This window comes from Nilaparvata lugens, chromosome 11 (assembly GCF_014356525.2).
Source record: "Nilaparvata lugens isolate BPH chromosome 11, ASM1435652v1, whole genome shotgun sequence".
Lineage (NCBI taxonomy): Eukaryota > Metazoa > Arthropoda > Insecta > Hemiptera > Delphacidae > Nilaparvata > Nilaparvata lugens.
In genome coordinates, this window is record NC_052514.1 from 4,624,232 (window position 1) to 4,646,220 (window position 21,989).

At 33.6% G+C, this 21,989-nt stretch overlaps 1 protein-coding gene across 1 annotated transcript; it reads left to right on the forward strand.

Annotated features, from left to right (window-relative positions):
- The first annotated feature begins 14,265 nt into the window (after window positions 1-14,265).
- On the forward strand, window positions 14,266-21,698 carry LOC111063297 (cell wall protein DAN4). The gene is made up of 3 exons (XM_039437452.1): window positions 14,266-18,667; window positions 19,947-20,127; window positions 21,513-21,698. Exons 1-3 carry the CDS (start codon window positions 14,967-14,969, stop codon window positions 21,696-21,698), a joined length of 4,068 nt encoding a protein of 1,355 aa, XP_039293386.1. The 5' UTR covers window positions 14,266-14,966.
- The last annotated feature ends 291 nt before the right edge of the window (window positions 21,699-21,989 follow it).

Here is a 21,989-nt window from a genome sequence, read left to right on the forward strand (position 1 = left end):
GAGCCAGGACTCTGCCAGAGACGGTCTTGAAGAGGAGACTGAGGGCTTTCCATCAGGAGAACCCCTTTTATTCTCTGAAGGAGTTCTATGATTGTGATCCTCATACTGTAAGTAGATACTTCTTGCATTAGTCTTGCTGCTGCTTTTTGTGTTTTGATGTGTTTTTTTGTTCTTGACCTGTCTTAATATGACAGTTTTTTATGTTCTTAACTTGTTCACTTGTGGCCATACCTATGACCACGCCATGAAAAGAAACTCATTATTATTATTATTATCGAGATGGGTGGCAGTTAAATTGAATTTCAAAAACTCTGTATTGCCTCCTCATTCAGGGAGTGAAGCGGCAGTTCACAAGCTTTGCCAGAAGCACACTCTCAAATATCTTCACCTCCCGCACACGGAGACTCACTGGCATCCTGTTGAATATTTTTAGCACACTGACAGGAAAATTACTGTGTGATCGTGTGAGTCTTGCAGCCTCAGGACATCAGCAGTCCCTGCCGAATGACCCCACAGGAGCAATCCATAGGTGATGTGGAAATAGAAGAGCATGTGATACATCATTATAAGGTACTTCTCAGTCACCAGGCCCCTTATCTTGAGCAACAGAAAGCATATGCGGGAGACTCGGCTAATTACATGCTGTATATGACTGTTTCAGCTGAGTTTTCTGTCCAAGACACAGCCCAGCAGCTTCAATGGAATCTGAAGGTCACACAGTTCTCGTAACAAGCTGCAGATGATCCTTTGGGTTTTTCCCTCACTCAGCTTGAATGCATTAGCCAGGAACCATGAAGTGGCAGATTGAAGATGCTCCGTAGATGCCTTCAAAACCTGCTTATGCATATCATATTTTATTATATAGTGAGGTCCACGTTATAATGACAGTATTTGATCAACTTTGGTCTTGCTATCCTTGTCCATCATTCGATAAAGCCGGTGGTACTATCCTTTTCTAGGTCCTCAATGATGCCAATTATGTTTCTGTTAGTGTAGGAATATAATTAATTAATGCAGAGAATCGGCATCGCTATTCTTCTATCTTTATCCACTGCCATTAAAACGTGGAACTCACTATAGAAATAGAAATGTCACTTGCTTGTCGGCTACGTTAAAAAAATATTTAGCTTGTTACTGTGCCACCATGTCTTCTTCTTGAAAAAACTTCAACATTTCGAATTTGAATTTCGCTCGGTTTTTATTTGAGCAATGAGCATGAGCAGCATGGAAATGGAAAAGTTGGAAACTTTTGCAAAATGTTCATTCTGTTTGCTGACACAGTCTTTTGCAAATGATATTTTGCATCTTTAGTCTTTAACTTTAATTTTTATTGATAGAGCTTTATCATCTTACACTGGCAATGTTTTTTGACATAATAAAGGAGTTGTAATCAGTGTTATCTCTCCAATCAGGTAATGATAACTTTTATCAACCACTCAAGAAGGTAGTTTTATACTTACAGTATTTTTATTGTAACCTGAAAGAATTAAAAACAATTTATTATTTTTGTCTATTTATTTTGCACTTTATAGTTTTATTATTGCTCTCTTAATTGTAACTACCAATTTATTAACTTCTCTCAAAGTTGATAGTATTAGATTATAAATTTTATCTGTAACCTATAAGAATGTCCATGCACTCATGTCGTGTCTTGGCTATTGACACAACAAATAATATAATATCTTATTTTAAACGTATAATTAGCTGAATATTCGTGTATCATCTTACAAAATTTGATTTTAGTTGCTACAATTTGATTTGAGTACGGTACCGTTGGTCTGAGTAACTGTACAGACTTTTATATTGCTCCTGTATTTTTCATTAGTTTATAGGCTACATGATTGTATTTTTATTTTTTCACAGAAAATTTTTGATTGCCTGAAGAAAACACGATTGTTCCCTGGGAGTATTTTACAACGATTAACAAGTGTTACTGTATTGAACAAATTCATCTTCAATGGTTCTCTCTTCATCACAAAGTTTTATTGGATCTTGAAGGTAAATTTTTTAATATCTCAGTATTTTATTATTTTTACCGGTACCGTTATTTATTTGTTTATATATTTATTCTATTGCACCTACAAAAATAATTGTAGTAATTACAAGTAATTTGGACATATTGACATAATATGCAGAAAATTCATCTCTATAATAAATGTTGATTTGTAGCGGTATGATTGTCACTCAATTTTGAAATTTTATTTCTTCGAGTATTAAGCCAAGTTAGCCTACCATTTTTTGCTTAGAGTGATGATTACATGAGCTACAAGCTTGTGCGATGGCCATCAAACGGATGATGAAACTAGTGGGATATCTACAAAAAAACTACAGCATTTCAGGTGTATTCCAAACCACCCGGAAGCAATTTTTAAAATCATATAAATTATATTATCTAGACCTTTTTAAGTAGCCTTGCTTAGTCTTAGATATTCGGATCTCTTTGGCATTTCAAGTGGCTACCTTTAAGCACAGAAGAAGGGACTCTATGTTTTTTTATTTTGCCTCAAGGTCGTCTCACACCCAGCTACATGTAGCTACGAATACGTCCTATCTTCCCAATGTTAATCCACGCTATGCAATCTGTCCCGTTCACACCAGCGTAGCGTAGCTTTTAACATTGGAAGATAGAACGGCTACATCTTCCGAAGGACGTATTTATAACCACACGTAGCTGGGTTGAGAATAGGCGAATAGGCCACAACGAGAATAGGCGTAATTGTTGAGCGATAGCCTTATCAGCGTAGCCAAACGCCAACCTAATTAAAAAACTTCCATATTTCACTTTTAGAAGTTTACTGTAGCCTTTGGATCACTAAGAACTCTTCAAAGTATGGGAAATAATAATATAAAAGGAAATAATAATTCGTTTCGTTTATTTCACTGCATTTTTACAATAATTGGTAATACAAATACATACATTAAACATAATGGTTGAACATTACAATTGGTAATACAAATACATACCTTAAGCATAATAATTGAACATAGATAATAATATTAAGCATGTAACAGAAAAAAACCACAGCGCATCCCTCTTTAGGCTAAACCTGTGTTGAGGGATGTCTCGCTCTCTAGTTGAGTCAACTTAATTATAATACAATAACAATTTTGAGGTATCAAACAATAAAGTAAATTTTATACAATAATCAGTGTGCTTTTCACAAGATGGGATTATGAATCTTTAACAATAAATTACATTTGAATGAAGACAGCAAAAAAATGTAAATAATATTACACCTCTATTAAACGTTTTTCTTCATAGAAGCGATTAAGTCTATTCTTAAACAAATTGTAACTGGGTGCATCTGATATATCTGATTGCAGTTTATTGAAAAGTCGTCGTCCCTTAGCAAAAGCATGTAAGGAGGCCACTCTACTTCTTGTGAAGGGTTCTTTTAATTTATTAGCAAGATTTCGACGAGTGGAATATACATGTTCATCCATAACTGGAAACTCTGAACGTCTTAAATACACAAACTTCAAAAGATTTATTTCAAATAGGGTATCAACACTAAAAACGCCAAATTCTCTATACAATACTTCGGTTGGATATCTTATGGGTATCTTTAAACATATTTTTATTATTCTTTTATAAAGAATTATGAGAGGTTGTGAAATTAAAATAAAGTTTCATTTTACAAGGAAAGAGACTGCTAAGAACAGTTATTGAAAATACACCATTCTTATGAACAAATAATATATTTTTGACCTAAAATATTAATGAACTAAATAGAGATGATTAATGTAAAGGGCTATAGAGATATTCACTTCAAACTGTCAGAGATTGATTGAAAATCATTAATAGTATCTTACGCCACAAGGACGGGAAGGGGCCTTTTGCAGGCGAGAATGATGTTTGTAGTCGAGGCGTTTCATTTCATTCGAGCACTGCAAAAGACATTCACGTCCAAGTAACGTACACTATTTTTTGTCATAATAATCTAAAGAAGAATAATTGAGAAATTGAAAACATTACCTGCTGTGCTGACGTTACTACATGCATTCCATAAACATAACCTAGTTTACATATTCCAAATTAGGAATTTTGTGGAATTTGACAAAACTTCCACCTGGAGTGCTGAAGGTGGTTTTTTGTTGCAGTTTTGCTGTTCCTATTTCGGAACTAGGAAACATACTCGACTGTGAAGAAAACATATGGTTTCATTACAGTAGAGTATGCTGTAATGAGAATCATTGTTTATTTGTTCTGCAAACAGCTGTTTACCGGATTGATTTCATGCATGGAAAACAGCTGATATTTATTACATTTATTACATTCCTCAATCACAACATCAAATTAATGATTTGGAGAGAATCAACAGGATAAACCCAAAACTGTTCCTCTCCCTAATTTTGATAAAAAAAGTCCAAATGAGGTTATGAAAACACTTTTATAAAAATCACAAAAATTTACAGTCCAAATAAACATTATAATATTAAAAATTTGCTAAATAATATTAAAATATAAATATATATATATATATATATATATATATATTATATATATATATATTACGTTTTTGTGCATGTTGTGGGTCCAGTAAAATTTCAACTCTTATGTAGTTCCCCGGGACCCCCCATTTTAAATTTGATCAGATAGTCACAAAATGAAACTATTATGTTATACCTGAAGAACTTGACTTGCTGAATGGTTATATTCCACTCAATTTATGATATATTCATCCATAATTAATCTAGATCCTTGTAAAGTTATTCACCTCATGATGGTCCTTTCTAACCTCCAAAGTGCTTATATAATTCTGCTATATAAAATCTACTCCTATGTTGGGTCTTGAGTGATTGGCGCCAACATTAGAGTTGCATGCAAATTTTATTCCTCAAGAAGGTCCTTCAATATTATAATTGCTGGGTGAAATGTGCTCCTATGTTTGGTCCGCTGAGCTGTGTTGCCAATTCTCATATAGTAAATAAATTTCACTCCTCATGAAGGTCCATCAAACGTTGCCATACTTCGTCTTTGTAATAATGATTCGAGATTTGTTTGAATCAACCAGCGACCGGCTCCGTGAACTTGTATTGCACATAACTCAAAACATTTTGTAGAGCATTGTCAATAAACTAAGATTTTCATGTTGTCAGAATATGTAAAGGAAAAAAATTGTACAAGCACAGTTTTTTTATGCATTTAAAGTAGATTAATAAAGTTGATTTATTTATTTATTTGAGGTTGCATAATAAGTCAAGCATGCTCAATAAATGTAGAAATCTAGAAGATTACCCTGAAAACCCCAATGAGCTGTATTAGTTGAAAGGGAACTACCGAATTAAGAGCCATTTGCACAGTCAAAGCTTAAACTGAATTTAATCAGCTGGTGGCTTAAACTCAAAATGTAACACATTATAACAAACGAGACTTGATATGGATTTAATCGAGTTTAAGATGGAATTTTCGTTTAAACTGTCACTGTGCAAATGGCCCTTAGAGAGACAATAACAACTATAGAACAAGTACAGTTTTCACGAAATGAAATTTTTCAAGTTCAAGATGACAGACAAAAAGCATTACATTAGGGAATTTTTGGGGATACAAGGCATGTGTTCAGGAGCTGCAAGCAACAGTGGGTGGCAAGGTCGGTGGATGCTAATGGTGTGAGCGACCATAAAGGTTTTAAACATTCCTTCTCTTGAGAATATAAAAAATGGGCTGTTAATATAAAAGAATTTGACTTTTGGGTATCTATCAATCATTGGAAATTAAAAAAAATGTTTTTGACTTTCTCATCAGAAATTAACCACACTAATCTTAAGGTATGAACATCTGAATAAAATTGGGGAATGGCCGTGAAATTCAAACTTATTTGCTGGAATAATATCAAGTTTTCGATTGTTAAAACTGAATGAAGACTTTTGGGCAGCATGCCAGGTCTTTGAATGAATTTTAATCACAATACCATCTTTACCGAACACTGCCTATTGTTATATTGATTTTAGAATTATTTCGTGTATCAATAAATTCAGTTTATTGCAGTGACATACACAAGAAAGTACAATAATGAAGGACTACTGGAATCATTAAAACAAACTGTTACTACATTTACATTATAATGAGCAATGTACTCCAACATCTTCCAAGTATGACAATTATTCCTTATAGAATATTAGTGAGTCTAACTCCAATCTCTAGAATATTATCAAATTATCTGATATTAATTGATTTGTATACGAAGTATTCATCCATAGAAGTGTAGGTTCATTCCTTAACACAAGGTGGGTCTTTTGTTTAAATCTCTACAATTCGTGTTGGTCTGTTCAATGGTAAGAACATACTCAAGTATGTAATTTATATAATGTATATATTTATTAATTTATATATGTAATGTATGTATTTATGTAATAGAAATCTTAATTACTGCATCACTGTATATTATATAATTGTACCTGATTGAATAAAGATATGAAGAAACATTTGAAAAATATGATTCCAAGCTCAGAAATGCTAAAAATGCATTCATTTTTCCATAGAATAAAATGAGAACTCAAAGTTCAGCTGAATGTCTGGTAGGGAATATGGATATTACTCTATTTTTATTCTTAACCAGCATCACATTTGAAAATGCTTATAACTTTGTTAAATTTGGACAGATTGATTTAAAAATTTAGAATAATCTCAAATATATGAAAAAAACGTTCACGACTTTTTGTAGAATTTTCCCATGACTCCTTCACCTTCCTAAGCCGAAAAACATAATTATTATGAGAGTTGTGACGCTAGGCAGAAATTTTCAAAAGTCGCGCTTCGTTCAGCTGTCGCCCGCCAAGGAACTGAATTGGATAACTTTTCCCGTGTAACAACGCTATTGGGTAGTTGAACTTGAACCGGCAAGTTCAAACGATAGGCATTCATTTTATCTCTCTATAAAAGTGGAAGCTGTAGATAACACCAAGTTACTTGGAATACAAGGTACTGGCCACGTGCATCTCGATCTTTTAATGATCAGAGTCGGATGATCAGTGTGACATCATTGGTACTCTAAATATCTATTCTTCCTATATTTCCAATGTTAAATTTAGCAGCTTTGTAAGTCTTTTTCTCAAAAAGTAAATAACTTTCAAGTCCCATCGACATCTCCTACGACTCATACAATATTTATCTTTAATTTTTTTTAGAAATTCAATACTTTTGGACGACTGGATCTTTCAGAATGATTGATTTTGTAAGAGCCTACATCGAATACCTGTTGCTCTCTTATTGAAAATTAACATGCTTTTCCTGGCTCTTTTGTAATTCAATTACTCAATGCTAATGAATTCGATATATCGATCATTGAATAAGGTATTAAAAACATGAAACATTGATTGTACTATTATTTCTTTCACAATCCTTTATCTTGTCTGTGTACTGTATATCATATGTAGAATCAATAGAACTTCTTGCCTAATCCCTTAGAAGGAACTCTTTTTTCAGGAAAATTATGGCTTTCACATACTTGATGAGGAAATAGTTTTCTGGTTGAATCTTTCTAATTGAAAACTATAACAAAAAATATAAGGGCGAATATTATATTAAAGCATGGATTGCGCGTGAGGAATTCTCAATAATTGTATTGAATACTTGATCTCGTATTCTGAAACACATATTTCTAATTTAATTATTTGTAAGAGAAATTCTCAATTGGTACTTATTGTAGAACTCTCATTCTTTATTTATTTGTGAAAGGGAAAATCAACTCTTCATGATTCAATAATAATGAATTTAATGAAAATGAATCATACATTGAAAAGTATGCGTATGAATATGAATTCATACTATAAGTATCCTACAATATATTCCTTCTAATAAACTTGATAATTCTATAAGGCAAGTGATCGGTTGAATTCCTGTTTGAAAGAATAGAAAGGATGACAATCTCTTCAATCAACTCGGAGGGCATTTCAATTCTAGAAATTGAACTCTCATAAACTTAAAACAGGATAATGTGCGTGGTAAATTCCAATTATTTTCAATCTCCACATTATTTTCCTATACCGGAAAGATAATATAGTTGAGCATATTTTAAGATATTCTTTCAAATAGCAAATTATTCAGTTTATAATGCATTCATGAATGTGAGTGTTATACTATCACCCCATACTTCCTTTTGTTCCATATATTGGGGCTTTCTACCACATAGAGTGTGAGTGATGTATATGTGATAAAAATTATGTTACTAGATTGTGCCTTGGTCACTGAGTGTAAATAATTTTGAAACCAATAAAGTTCTTTATCGAAAATTAAATTGGAATTTAATTGTTGATCAATCCAATTGATTGGTAATAACAAACGAAATCATCAAATATCATAATATAATATCATAAGGGAGGAAAGTGGTGCGCTTATCATCTTCATCCGTTGATCATCCACATTCTCCTTTCAAATCACTGATGGAATACCCTGCACTAACAACGTTATTCTCTGCAACCGCTCTTGATTTTACTTTTATCTAATTAATATTAGCTTTTCCTTTATATGTCTTCTGCATTGAGATTGGTATTAGAATCAATTTTGAAAGGATAGATATTGGTTGAGTTTGCAGGAGAATATCACAATGAACAAAGGAAACAGCTCGAATGTGTACAACGTAATAAATAACGAGAAAGCTCGAAATAACTATAAAGTATTCAAGCCAAGCCTAATTATTATGCTGATAAAAAACAGTGATTGAAGAAGTATAAGTCTATATTATCACTCAAAGTATTACTAGGAGAAATAGGCTACATTCAGTACCTTTTTTCAACTTTATAATTGTTGGGGTATTAAAACTTTGAATAGAAAACCTCCAGTAGAAAACCTTTGAAGCCATTCATCTTTTCAAATGTTGACAAATAAAATCTATTCATTCATTCTACGAGTATCCCTTCTCGTAGTAACAAATTAATGAGAGTTCTCTATCTCCAAACCGGTGTGCCCTTACATTATCGAGAATTCTGGAAGATCTAGGAGTTCAAAGGTGATGAATTTCTAAAAAAAATTGAAGATAAATATTGCTCTTAAAAATCGATCATTCTGAAAGATCCAGCCGTCCAAAAGTATTGAATTTCTAAAAAAATTGAAGATAAATTCTTGTATTAATCGTAGGGGATGTCGATGGTACTGGAAAGTTATGTACTTTTTGAGAAAAAGACTTACAAAGTTGCTCAATTTAACATTGAAAAGATAGGAAGAATATACTTTTAGAGCACCAATGACGTCACACCGACCAGCTGGTTTGGATTTGTCAACGCGCATCTTTTCGTGGCCAGTACCTTGTATTCTGTATACCTTGTATTTTGTATACCAGTACCTTGTAGGTACATTGGATAACACCTACTTTTTTCCCAACTTTTCTTTTTCTTCTGCTTCTCCTTCTTTGTCATCTTGTTCTTCTTTTTCTCCAAATTGGAGAATTCTTAATATTTGTCCTTTCATATTGAGTGATAGCTCATTTTACTCAGCTCTTCAAGGCGGTTTCAATGCATATTTCGGTTGCCTGACAAAACCTCACTAGTACCTCTAACCTCACCAGATAGGCTATGTATATTTTAATGAATTGCACTGTTGACTTATTTATTACACTGTTGAAGTATTTTTGGAGAAATCCCATTCCAAAAAGTTGAGTTTATAATCATTTCATTAAAATACACATGTCTGGTGAGGTTGGTCGTGGCGAAGGCATGCGTTAGGGTTAGGTAAGGTTCAATCAGGTAACCGATATGCATTGAACCCACATTGAAGAGCTGAGTAAAATGAACAAATAATTTAATGAATGTTTATTTCCCAAAAAAAACTACAAGATCAATTACACAACATATATTAGATAAATTACAATAAATTACATACAAAACCTAGTTAGTTACAAAAAAATTTTATAATGTGTCCTCTATTCTACTTGTTTAGTTTTTTCTGTGTGGAAATTGACCTACTCCACTATGGCATACCATGTTCTAGAGTAAAATGAGCTATCACTCGAATTGATATGATACATGATATTGAAAATTATTCTCAAATTTGGGACCCCACATCTTTTTGGACAAAAAAAATTAATAAGCTCAATGGCTACCATACATTACTTGTAGGTTCCGAATATAATAAAAGAGAAAATTCCGATCTACCTGTACAGACAATAGGGATGTCATAATTCCAAGTTCCAACACAAACGGCAAGTTGCACAAAAGAAAATGTAATTTAATTAACATAGATTTCTTGTTTCAGGATTTGTTTCAATGTATAATTCATAGCTTTTTAAGTTTGATTAATATTGTTTCCATCTATTTCAATTAAACTAATCTTTCTCGAAGAAAGAGATCATCACACTAAATGACACATTATTTTAATTTAGTCTTTGGAAAAAACAACAGCTGAAATACTTTCTTGATACGTATCATCGTTTTTCAATAAAGCATTCAAAGCTGCAATTTTCAAAAAAAGTTGTTCACAATAAGAAGGTTAAAACCAAAGAAGAGGTAGAGTTTGTAATCTAATAATATTGTATGTGCTAGAACCCACTACAATGTGCATTTTCCACAATTGTTTCACATGTATTTTCATGTGATTTTCTAGAAAGTGAATATAAGATACTGTAGCTATTCTCTATCTATGAAAATTGTTTATATTGAATATAACAGGAATTATTATAAAATAAATGAAATAATAAACAAGAATAAATTGTAGAAATAAAAAAAATACTGAAATTCAAAAACCATTTTTAATTTCAAATTATTATAGGGGTTATTCATCCACTCATCCATGTGTAATAAGTTAATTTATTATAGGTAATAAATTTAATTAATGCAGAAAGTATTTGTTCAATTCTCTCATTACTCACAAAGATGTAGGAAACTAGAATACAAACAAAAAATAAATATGAAATCCACTTTCAAAAATGAGCAAGCCTTTTTTTGTTCACATTCTTGAAAGAATAAGAATAAGAATCTATATTATCATAGACATTGTTAACAATGCATTGATAAATGTCAAAAATAGGTACTAGATATTACATAATACAATTAATATATACAAATAATATTAGCCTACGAATATTTGGTCCAGTCAATTACATGAAATTCTTGGATGTTATATAACTTTCAGCTTTCAGTACAGTTTTCAATTTCCTTTTGAAGAATGTAAGAGGCAGTGCCTTAATTTCTAGTGGTAATGAATTGTACAGTTTAACAGATGTGTACAGAAGATTTTTTTGTGAAGTTGTGAACCTGAACTATTGAACTGTGATATTATTCCTATTTCTGGTTTCATATCCATGACAGTCACTATTTAATTTAAAAAAATCCAGATTACTTAACTAACACTAAATAATACATACAAAGAATAGACAGTTAATATTCCCAATTTTGTGAAAAAAGGTTTACAGTGGGTCCTCATATCAACATTACAAATCAATCTAATTGCTTTCTTTTGGAGTATAAATATTTTTGAGACATGAGTACTAGAGCCCCATAATAGTATACCATAGGACAGTAAACTTTGTATTTGAGAGAAATACACATTTAATAATATATTAATATCTACAGTTAACTTTAACCTTCTCAGCAAGTACAGTACCTTTGCTATTTTTTCACTAATTAATTCTGCATATGTGGTTGCCAATTAAGTTTGGGATCAAGAACAATACCTAGAAATTTTAAAGGTTCAGTCCCTACTTCATTGTTTGAATTTCTATTATAGGTGAACATAATAATTACTAGCACAACAATCATTAAGGAGTAGAGAGCTATCAACTAGACAATTTTGTACACCTGCTTCGGATTTACAACTAACTTTGAGACCAAAATCATCAGCAAAGAGAAATCCTGCTTTATCAGTGCCTTCTATATTACAAATTATGTTGTTAATATATATATTAGGGAGTATTGATCCAAGTATGGAGCCTTAAGGGACCCTATAATGAACCTTTCTGCCCTTAGAGAATTGACAATCTTTGTAAACAAACTGGTTGCGGTCCTTTAAATAGATTGATTTTGAATTGCAGCCATAATAAGAAAATTTTTCAAAAAGTATGTTATGCTTAACAGTATCGAAAGCTTTAGACATGTCATATGACCAAAAACTAACAGATAGACCCTTCTCCAAATCATCAAAAACACTATTAATTTACTAAACTTGTTACTGCATTGCTAGTATTTCTACATGGCCTGAAACCAAATTGTTTTTTAGTAAAAATACCAAAGTTTTCAAAATTATTTGAGATCTGGTCTTGCATTATGGCCTCAAATACTTTGGATATCACAGGTACAATTGTTATTGGCCTGAAATAAGGCCTGATTATATTGGCCTGAAATATTGGCCTGAAGTTTTTCTTATCACCTTTTTTATGTAGCCTACAGGTATTACCTTAACGTTTTTCAATACACTTGGAAAAATGCCCTTGTATACTAAACAATAATTAAAAAGGTAACTCAAAACTTCACTTATATAAGGGGCAGATATTTTTAAGACCTTAGAATTAATACCATATATATCTAAAAAAACTTGAATTACTAAGACTACTTATTTTCTGGTACACATAATCTGCAGTAACAGGTTGGAAAAAAATGGTACATTGGGCCTATTGCACTTATTGATGTAGTGAGAGCTGAGATGTTCACTAACTGGCACATTTTCACTAATTTCCTCAACTTTTTCAATGAAAAAGTTGTTAAATGAATCAGCGTTGTTATCATCATGTGAATCAATAGCTTCATTGTTGACATTTGTAAGAATTTTAACTACCTTCCATGCAGCTTGAGTTTTATTTTTTGAGTGCTCTATTTTGTTGCTGAAATAATTTATTTTTGCATTCTTAATAGCAATTCTATACTCTTTCTTACAGCTTTTATATTTATCTCTAAACTGATTAGTCTTAAAAAATTTCAGTAAGCTATAATATTCATCACAACTATGTTTGAGCTTTATTAAATCAGCAGTATACCATCCATCATCCAGCTTAGGCTTACTAACTTTGAAACCTCTAAGAGGATAAGCAGCATTAACAGCTGACATATACAAATCAAAAAACTTCTTAAACTTATCATTCGCATCATTAGGCTAAGCAAATACACCACACTCCAGTGTGTGAGACAGCTACAGTCATCGTTTGTTAACCAGTGTTTAGCAACAGTAATTATCCTAGCATTAGGCTATAGTTTTATAACATAATAAGAGGGAAATATATTCTTATTTGTTTGATATACCCTGGACATTCAAAGATATGGTGTTTAGAAAAGTTTCATTAGCTGTTTATTCATCATTAGTCCTAGGCCCAGGATTGGTATTGTTTGCATATCACATAACCTAGCTACATTTGGACTGTTGTATAAATTAGAATTGGAACCGTTTTGGGCGTATAAGCCTGTGGTACTTTTCTGTAAGTTGAGTAATTCTCATTGATTGAATAAATAAATAAATATATATTCCTATCTTTAGACCTATTAAAAGAGTTATTTATGAAAAATTGCATGGCTGAAGAGGAATGATTTTAGGACTAACTTGACTTTTATGATCTAAATATTTATTTATACAATTGAGAATTTCATTGCCAATGAGCTTCTTACCAATTCTATCCAGGTATATATTTATTGTATATATCCTAATAGAATAAGATTCTTGTGCAGAATTAGTTGAGCTTGTAAGTAGTGATAGAAATGAAGGAATTACATTTACGATTTTATTTTTTGTTACATTTATTTATTTCCAATCACTCAATTACATACACTCTGTGAGTAGTGATGCGGTTTACTTTTAATTTCTACTTTTGATGTGTTTTATTCTTGATTTCGTTTCAAAATGTTAATAACCTTAAAGCATTACTAAATCTCATAAGGAAATAATTGTAAAAGAAGCAAGCTAAATAGTACAAGTAATTATAATAATTCAAGTACAAGTTATAATTCTATAACTGACTTACCTTTCAAAGTTGAATTCAAAATTTTATCACTGCTTGAATAATCTTTTTGGACATTTTGACACAATCACAACATCACAAAACACAATATTACTTTCACTCTGCACTGTCTGCAGACAACAGACAGCTGACAGACAAGGACTAGACAAGAATATTCCATTCACAACAGAAACGGCGCCAACTTCAATACATAACCTCAAATCAAGTTCAGTCTGAATAAATGGCGCGAACGCGCAGACCCACGGGAGTGAACTATAATACTCCATTACACAAACGCCATCACATGATAGGTCTGTGGAGCTACTAAAGATGCTTGGACCATCTTACGCGAACGTACCAACATGAGTTGTAAAGATTTATAGAAAAGACCAACTTTGTGTTAAGGATCATCATTCAGTTGATAAATGTTTAATAACATCTCAACGGAAAACAAATTGCGCTGACAGGACATGATAAGTTGCAATCAATTGAATATTCTCCATTTTTTTTCTAGTCGAGATGGTTTTTAGGCTGAATTATCAATAATGTCAAGCTATTTTTCAACTAGTTAGGATTTCGATTAGAAATGATTTTGATCTAATCAGAAATTTAACTGGGAACGTATTTGCTTGCTTTAAATTTTTATTATTGGTAGACCAAATCTTCAATTATTGGCCAATGTAAGCAATTGTTCAGTTATTCTTGATACAGTTATTATTCTATTATTCCTTATTTTTGACGTTCTATCTCATCTTACTATCTTTATCTTTCCATTTTTGAAAATTATTTTAAGAATTACTTGATGATTCGGTAGTTAATCTTCTATTATTATTCTCTATCCAAGTAGTTCTTCATTTGTTGTTGGAACCTTATGCTTATTGTCCATATTAGTTTAGGGTATTTTTGCTAGTCGAATGATTAGTCACCATTTTTGCTAAATTATAAGTAGTTTAGACCATAGTAGTTTAGTCCATATTAGTAGGATATTTCTGCTAGTCGAATAATTAGACACAATTTTTGCTAAATCATAAGTAGTTTAGTCCATATTAGTAGGATATTTCTGCTAGTCGAATAATTAGTCACAATTTTTGCTAAATCATAAGTAGTTTAGACATGGAAATGGACAGGTCGATTGAGTTAGATGAAGAAAATCGAAATTTTTCGGATAGATATGAAGACAACTGTAAACCACAAGAAAGTCAGGCTAAGGGAGACAAGAATTCCAACTTTCTTGGAAGCAGTTTGCATCTTGATAACGAAAATGATGTGTCTAAAAATTCGGGTTTGAAGCAAAATTTAGGAACAGATGTTTCTAGTTTGAGTCCTTCTTTTGACGAAAACGCTTCATCGGAAATGGGTGATGATTTGGAGTGTGAGAAGGAAGGCTTGTTGGAAGAAGAAGAGAAATTCCTTGATAACTCGAAAGAAATTGATATTTTGACTGAAGCTAGTATTGATCTCGAAAATTATTTACTGGAGGACAATTTAATGGAAGCAAAGAATGATAATGTAGATGTGATGAAGATGAGAGATGTAGAGGGAGATAAGATGGAAGTAGTTGAGAAAGAAAGTGGTGGAAACCTGGAGAATATTGTGGGAAAAAATAGAGGAGAAAAGAGAAAGGAGACAGCTACTAATTTCAACAATAATAAGAGAATGAAGGAGAATGAAGTGGAGAGAGATGCTCAAAAGGGAACACGTGATAGTGCAGATTCCCCTGTTTATGAAGATAATAAATTAGACGAGTCCAATTTAGATGAAATTATGGAGGTTGAAAGTTTGAAACAAAATGAGGATGAAGACTTTACAAATAAGGATGTAAATAGAGAACAATTTTCTGTTTATAAGAATAAAAAGGAAGTAGCACAAACTGAAAAGGTAGAGATAGAAGAAGGGATACTTGTTACATTCTCTTGTGATGTCGAAAATGAAATGTACTATGAAGAGGAACCTCTTGTCGATCTAGATAAAGAACCAGCCAATGTTTCTCATTGTGTTTCAAATGGAGATGGAATTGAAACAAATCTCCCACACAATACAAACAATGTTAATGCTCTGTCAGGTGAAAATACAGATGAAGAATTACTACTAAATGATGTTAACAATGAGGATGAACTTATTATCTCACTCTACCAGAACCAAGAGATCAATGAGGCAGAGCTATTGCTAGAAGGAGAAGAAAACTGTGTGGAAATGCTTTCCTTGGATAAAAACAAGGAGAGGGAAAATGTGGCAATTCCTACCAAGGATGGAGGGGAGCTCAATTTGTTTAATCCTGTCAAAGATTCAGGAAAACAGTTGATTTCCCTAGTTGAAATTGGTAACCCAGAAAAAGATGAGCGATCGATTCCTGTCAAAGATATGAAGGATGGATGTAAGAGGTCTTCAGTACTTGAAAAACCTCAAAATTCTCCCATAAACGAGGACATTGGTTATGAGTATGATTCAAAACCATTTACCGTTCAGACTAGTAGCTCACCAGCCTCTAGATTCAGTTCCCAACGTTCCCCAACTACAGAAACAGTTGGTTTGCAACCAAGACTCTCTCTAGATTTTGCATCATCTTTGAAACCTACCTCTCATTCAACACCTGCCACCTCAAAACCATACTCCCATTCGACATCAATGTCCTCAAAACCATACTCCCATTCTACATCGATGTCCTCAAAACCATACTCCCATTCGACCCCCATGTCATCAAAACCATACTCCCATTCTACACCCACCACCTCAAAACCATACTCCCATTCTACACCGATGTCCTCAAAACCATACTCCCATTCTACACCCACCACCTCAAAACCATACTCCCATTCGACACCAATGTCATCAAAACCATACTCCCATTCGACCCCCATGTCATCAAAACCATATTCCCTTTCGCAACCCACATCCTACTGTACCCCTGCCAAAACCGTCCTACTAAACTGGAAACCGGCTGTCTTCAGACGCAGCAAACAGCTCTTGTCTGACACTGATTCACCAATAATCGAAGAAGACAGCAATGATGATGACGATGATGATTTCGATATATCGCTGATGAAATTGGAACAGAAATTGGCGGAAATCGAGAACGAACAGGAAACTCCATCAAACTTCAGTAAGAATTGTTCCAAGATGGAGGCCTACCATAAGACAATTGTGGCGGAGCGGGAAGAAGACTGCCTGAAGCTGGAGGAAGTTATGGCGGAGTTATCCAGTCAGTTTTTGGATTTCCAAAAAGGTCTGGATCAAGATTCTCAAGATGTGTCACAAATCAGCAACATGGATTCACAGAAACTTGCAACCATCACCGAAGAGGGTGAAGATGTTGCAATGCAAGATGGGTCGATGGTCGATGAGGATGTGGATTTTGCCAATGAACAGAATGATACTGTGATCGAGGTGAAGGTTGCAGATAGTGCTAGTACTAAAGAAGAAGGAGATACGTTGAGATTGACCTGTTCTAGTATGAATGAAACTGTTGTAACAGAGGCTACGTTGCCGTCAGATGATTTCAAGTCTCAGACAACATCAAACTATGACAATTCAGGAACAAAAGTAGATCAAGTCAAGTTTGACACATCAAACCTACTGACAGGATGCAAATCAAAAGTAGATCAAGTCAAGTTAGAGACAACATCAACCATACTGCCAGGATCCACATCAAAATTAGATGATGTCAAGTTAGACCTAGATCTTGCATCTGGGTCAACATCTTATTTGATGTTAGATACATCAGATTCAGATGTTGTCTACCTAGGGACTGAAGTGTCAGGAAAATCATCAAATTCAGATGCTGTTAAGTTAGGATCTACATCAGGGATAACATCAGATTCAGATGTTGTCTACCTAGGGACTGTAGTGTCTAAAAAATCATTGGATTCAGATGTTGTTAAGTTAGCGTCTACATCAGGGATAACATCAGATTCAGATGTTGTCAAGTTAGGGTTTACATCAGGTTTGGAGTCAGTGATAACATCAGGTTCAGATGATGTCAAGTTAGGGTCCACATCAGGTCTAGAGTCAGGGATAACATCAGATTCAAATTATGTCAAGTTAGGGCTTACATCAGGTTTGGAGTTAGTGATAACATCAGGTTCAAATTCTGTCAAGTTAGGGTCCACATCAGGTTTAGAGTCAGGAATAACATCAGATTCAAATTCTGTCAAGTTAGGGTTCACATCAGGTCTAGAGTCAGGAATAACATCTTATTCAGATGGTGTTAAGTTAGGGTCCACATCAGGTCTAGAGTCAGGGAATGCATCAGGTTCAGATGCAGTTAAGTCAGGGTCAACATCAGAGATAACATCAGATTCAGATGTTGTCAAGTTAGGGTCCACATCAGGCTTAGTGTCAGGGACAAAATCAGATACAGATATGGAGTTAGAGACACCATCATACTCAGAAATGGAGTTGGAGACAGCATTAAGTGGTGTTGAGTTACAACCAGAAACAAGCGCAAAAATCGAGGACACCGTTGAATCCAAAGAGATTGCAACATCGGATAAGCTTGAAACTGCATCAGGTGCTACATCAAATGAGGTTACAACATCAAATGAGGTGACAGCATCAAGTGCTACATCAAATGAGGCGACAACATCAAGTGCTATATCAAATGAGGTGACAACATCAAGTGCAGATCCAGTGCTTCATTTAACATCAAATTATGATGTCGCGGTCATCTCGTATTCACCAAAACCAGTGGAAGTGAAAGAGATTTCGGATTATGACAAGAGAAACCTGGATTTTGTCAGTGATGATCCCCTCGAGAATCAGGATAACTTCGATCCCAAGTGGGAAATCTGGAAGAGTTTCACCAACGACCGAGATAGGTGAGTTAATTTCAAATTGTGCATGGTTAGTGTGTGCACATACCATCTTAAATCAAATCAAATTTTATCGGCGGGTAAAATTTTAAAAATTTTACCCGCCTTTGTGCAACCGGCACTAAGTACGAGTATATAAAAATATTGCTGAATAATGTTGATATGAATTGAATGCATTATTAATGACATATTGTGCTCTAGTTTTGTGAATTATAATTTATTTAAACAAATAATTTTTTTTCTAATATTTGAATACATTTGTAATGTAGCTTATTATTTGACATGTAGCTTATTATTATTATTATTAATCCGAGAGCATCCATTGTTTAAAAATTAAAAGTGTCGACGACGGTGAAAATTCATGACAAGTAAAATTGGACTGGAAAATGTATGTCTCTTGGCAGTCGGTTACGAGGACGGGACCTGGAACTATCTACAGCAGATAATCGGGCCCGGCTCTACCCCTCTGTTCCGAGACACCATTTTCCAGGTTCAATGAGGTGCTAATATTATCAATTTCATTATTATATATTATTCATCTTTTTTTTATTGAAGGCAAATCCTGTAATTCTATTATTTGTTTAAAAAGTTTTCCTTATATTATTTTATTTAAGTTTCCAGTTTCATTTTGAGTTACAATTTAATTAAATCGATTACTTAGTTATCCAAAATATAATCTGGTTTGTTCATTCTTTTAAAATATAGTTCCTTTCTCATGAGTTATAGAGTTAGATCAACTTAACCTCTCGCAAGCCAAGCGATTCCCCCATTATAAATTGTTACCATAATACCAGCTCATTACCATAATGTCTAGCTAATTTTATTAGTCAACTTTGAATTAATTGATCATTCTCACAATCCTAAATTACCAGCTCAATACCATACATAATATAACCCCAATTACCACATTACTTAATTCCCCCATTACACATTAATTATTTATAATTCAGATAAATTTATGATATTTTCCCAAATACATTATTATATAGTCTATAGAGGGGGGGAACCCCCCGAAAAACTTCTCAAATTTAGCTTCAAATAGGGTGTTTTTGAGAAGCTATTTGGATGCAGGAGAATTTTACAAAATATTTTATTTTTAAATTTTTTGTCCCACGAGATACCGACCGGCGCATACCATCACAAAACTGCACTGGCTCTGACACATTCAAATACATGCATTATTCTAATCGTGATTAATTTCACCCGTCCTATCAAAATACTTTAACGCCATATATTTATAAATTATCTAGATAATTAGCTAATTCCTAGTGAATTATAATTGCAGGTACAGAGAAATCGCAAAACGCTGGCGCAACTCATCTATACCGAATTCGAACGAGAACCTGACTTTTCGCATGTGCGACGCGCGCATCAGGTTCAAGGCCCTCCAAAGTTCTAGTTCGGGTTTGTCCGGCAAGAAGAACAAAAAGTTGCGAATACAAATGAAGAAAAGAAAATTTCAGGAGGTCAGTCAGAAACTTACATAATAGTAATACCGTAGAGAAAAGATAGCATAAGAAGATATTCCATGGTTTGTAGAATTCATTCAGTTTGGAAGTTTTGTATCAAATTTTGGTGTTGTGTATCAAGTTGAGATGATATAATATCATTTGCGGTGATGCGGTATCATTTTGTGGTGATACTGTATCATTTTGTGGTGATACTGTATCATTTGTGGTGATACTGTATCATTTGTGGTGATATGGTATCATTTTGTGGTGATACTGTATCATTTGTGGTGATACTGTATCATTTGTGGATATACCAAAGAGAAAAGATAGCATAAGAAGATATCCCTTGGTATGTAGGTCGTTTATGTTCTCTAATAAGTGTATTAATTATTGTCTTACACAAAAAATCATGATTTAAATTGAGCAATATCGGGGCACCGAGCTTCGCTTGTTATTTTTATTTATTGATAAACAGAACACAATTCTCTGAAATGATCGTGTTTATATTTTCCAGCTGGCTAAACGTCAGCTTATGAATTTCGGGGATGCGATATTTTGATTTTCCACTGAATCACTCGCTCACTTTTTACTATCCACAGACGACGAAAGTCTCAGCTGTTTCAGCCAAGGATGAATTATCCTTTTAATGTCGTTCAGCGAGTTTTCCCAAGGATGAGACCTAGTGCAATGGAATTTTTATATCATAAACTTAATATCATAGAGAAACAATAGCATAAGTAGATATCCCATGGTAAAGGGCGTTTATGTCGCAACTTTTACTGTTATCTCAAGCCGATAGTTCATGTAATTCTGGTAGTCTCTCATATTGTGCCGTTCACACACTCTCACTTCAACAAAACAGTAGAGTTAGGCTTGAGTTAACAGTAAAAGTTGCGTCATAAACGCCCTATACCATGGGATATCTACTTATGCTATTGTTTCTCTATGCTACTATGTTCCAAATTTCGTGAAAATCGTTAGAGCCGTTTTCGAGATCCGGTGAAATACAAACATCTAAACATCTGAACATATAAACAGAAATTGCTCGTTTAATAGTATAGGATAATCGAAATGTCCAAAATGAATATTCATCAAACATGAGGAACAATTTTATTAAAAAATACTTTAAGTATGACGTAACTAGGAAGGTCGTCGGCACATACAAGAATGTATGTCGCATTACCAACGGCTGTCACATCGAACCAAAATAACACCCACACCTTAAACTTGAAGTGTTTTATAACAAAATGACACCTTTCTCAATTCTTCAAGTAATTTCAATAAATATTTATGTGCTTTCAAAGTTGTAAAGTCCTTTTATAATCACTCTGCACATCATTACTGTATTATGACACTCATTTTAATGTACTATAAGTGTACGTTTCACTTTGTTGTTGCAGGCATTCAATGCACCACCTGACGAACCGCCGGCGAAACGGCAACGTTGCACGGTGGCCACACAAATCTTTGACAAGGAGATCAGCGCTCTGCTGCGCACACTGGAAGGCCGACGGTACAGCATTCAGCAACGCCTCAATCAGCAGCTGAATCATCTGGCAGAGAGACAGGAGCTGGAAACCTACTGAAATCAGTAACAGTGAAAGTTACTGAAATCAGTAACAGTGAAAGTTACTGACACGGCGAAAATTTAATTTCCATGAGTTGTGATTGGAATACAGAGTGCGGCAGCGAAACTTCCTTTTTTAAAAGTGAATCAAACTCTTTGATCAGAAAGTTTGTATTTATTTTTGTAATGTAGACACACATATAACGTTTTGTTTCAATATCAAATCAGGTAGGTGACGTCCCTCATTCTCCATACACTAAGTTTTTTTTCTATTGGTCAATACTATAGCTATCTTGTCTAAAGACTAACG

Excerpts from the sequence above, each read along its gene's own strand:
- LOC111063297 (XM_039437452.1), top strand. The coding sequence starts at position 14,967 with ATGGAAATGGACAGGTCGATTGAGTTAGATGAAGAAAATCGAAATTTT. Across the intron at positions 18,668-19,946 it reads TTCACCAACGACCGAGATAG|GTACAGAGAAATCGCAAAAC; the intron begins GTGAGTTAATTT and ends TTATAATTGCAG. Across the intron at positions 20,128-21,512 it reads AGAAAAGAAAATTTCAGGAG|GCATTCAATGCACCACCTGA; the intron begins GTCAGTCAGAAA and ends TTGTTGTTGCAG.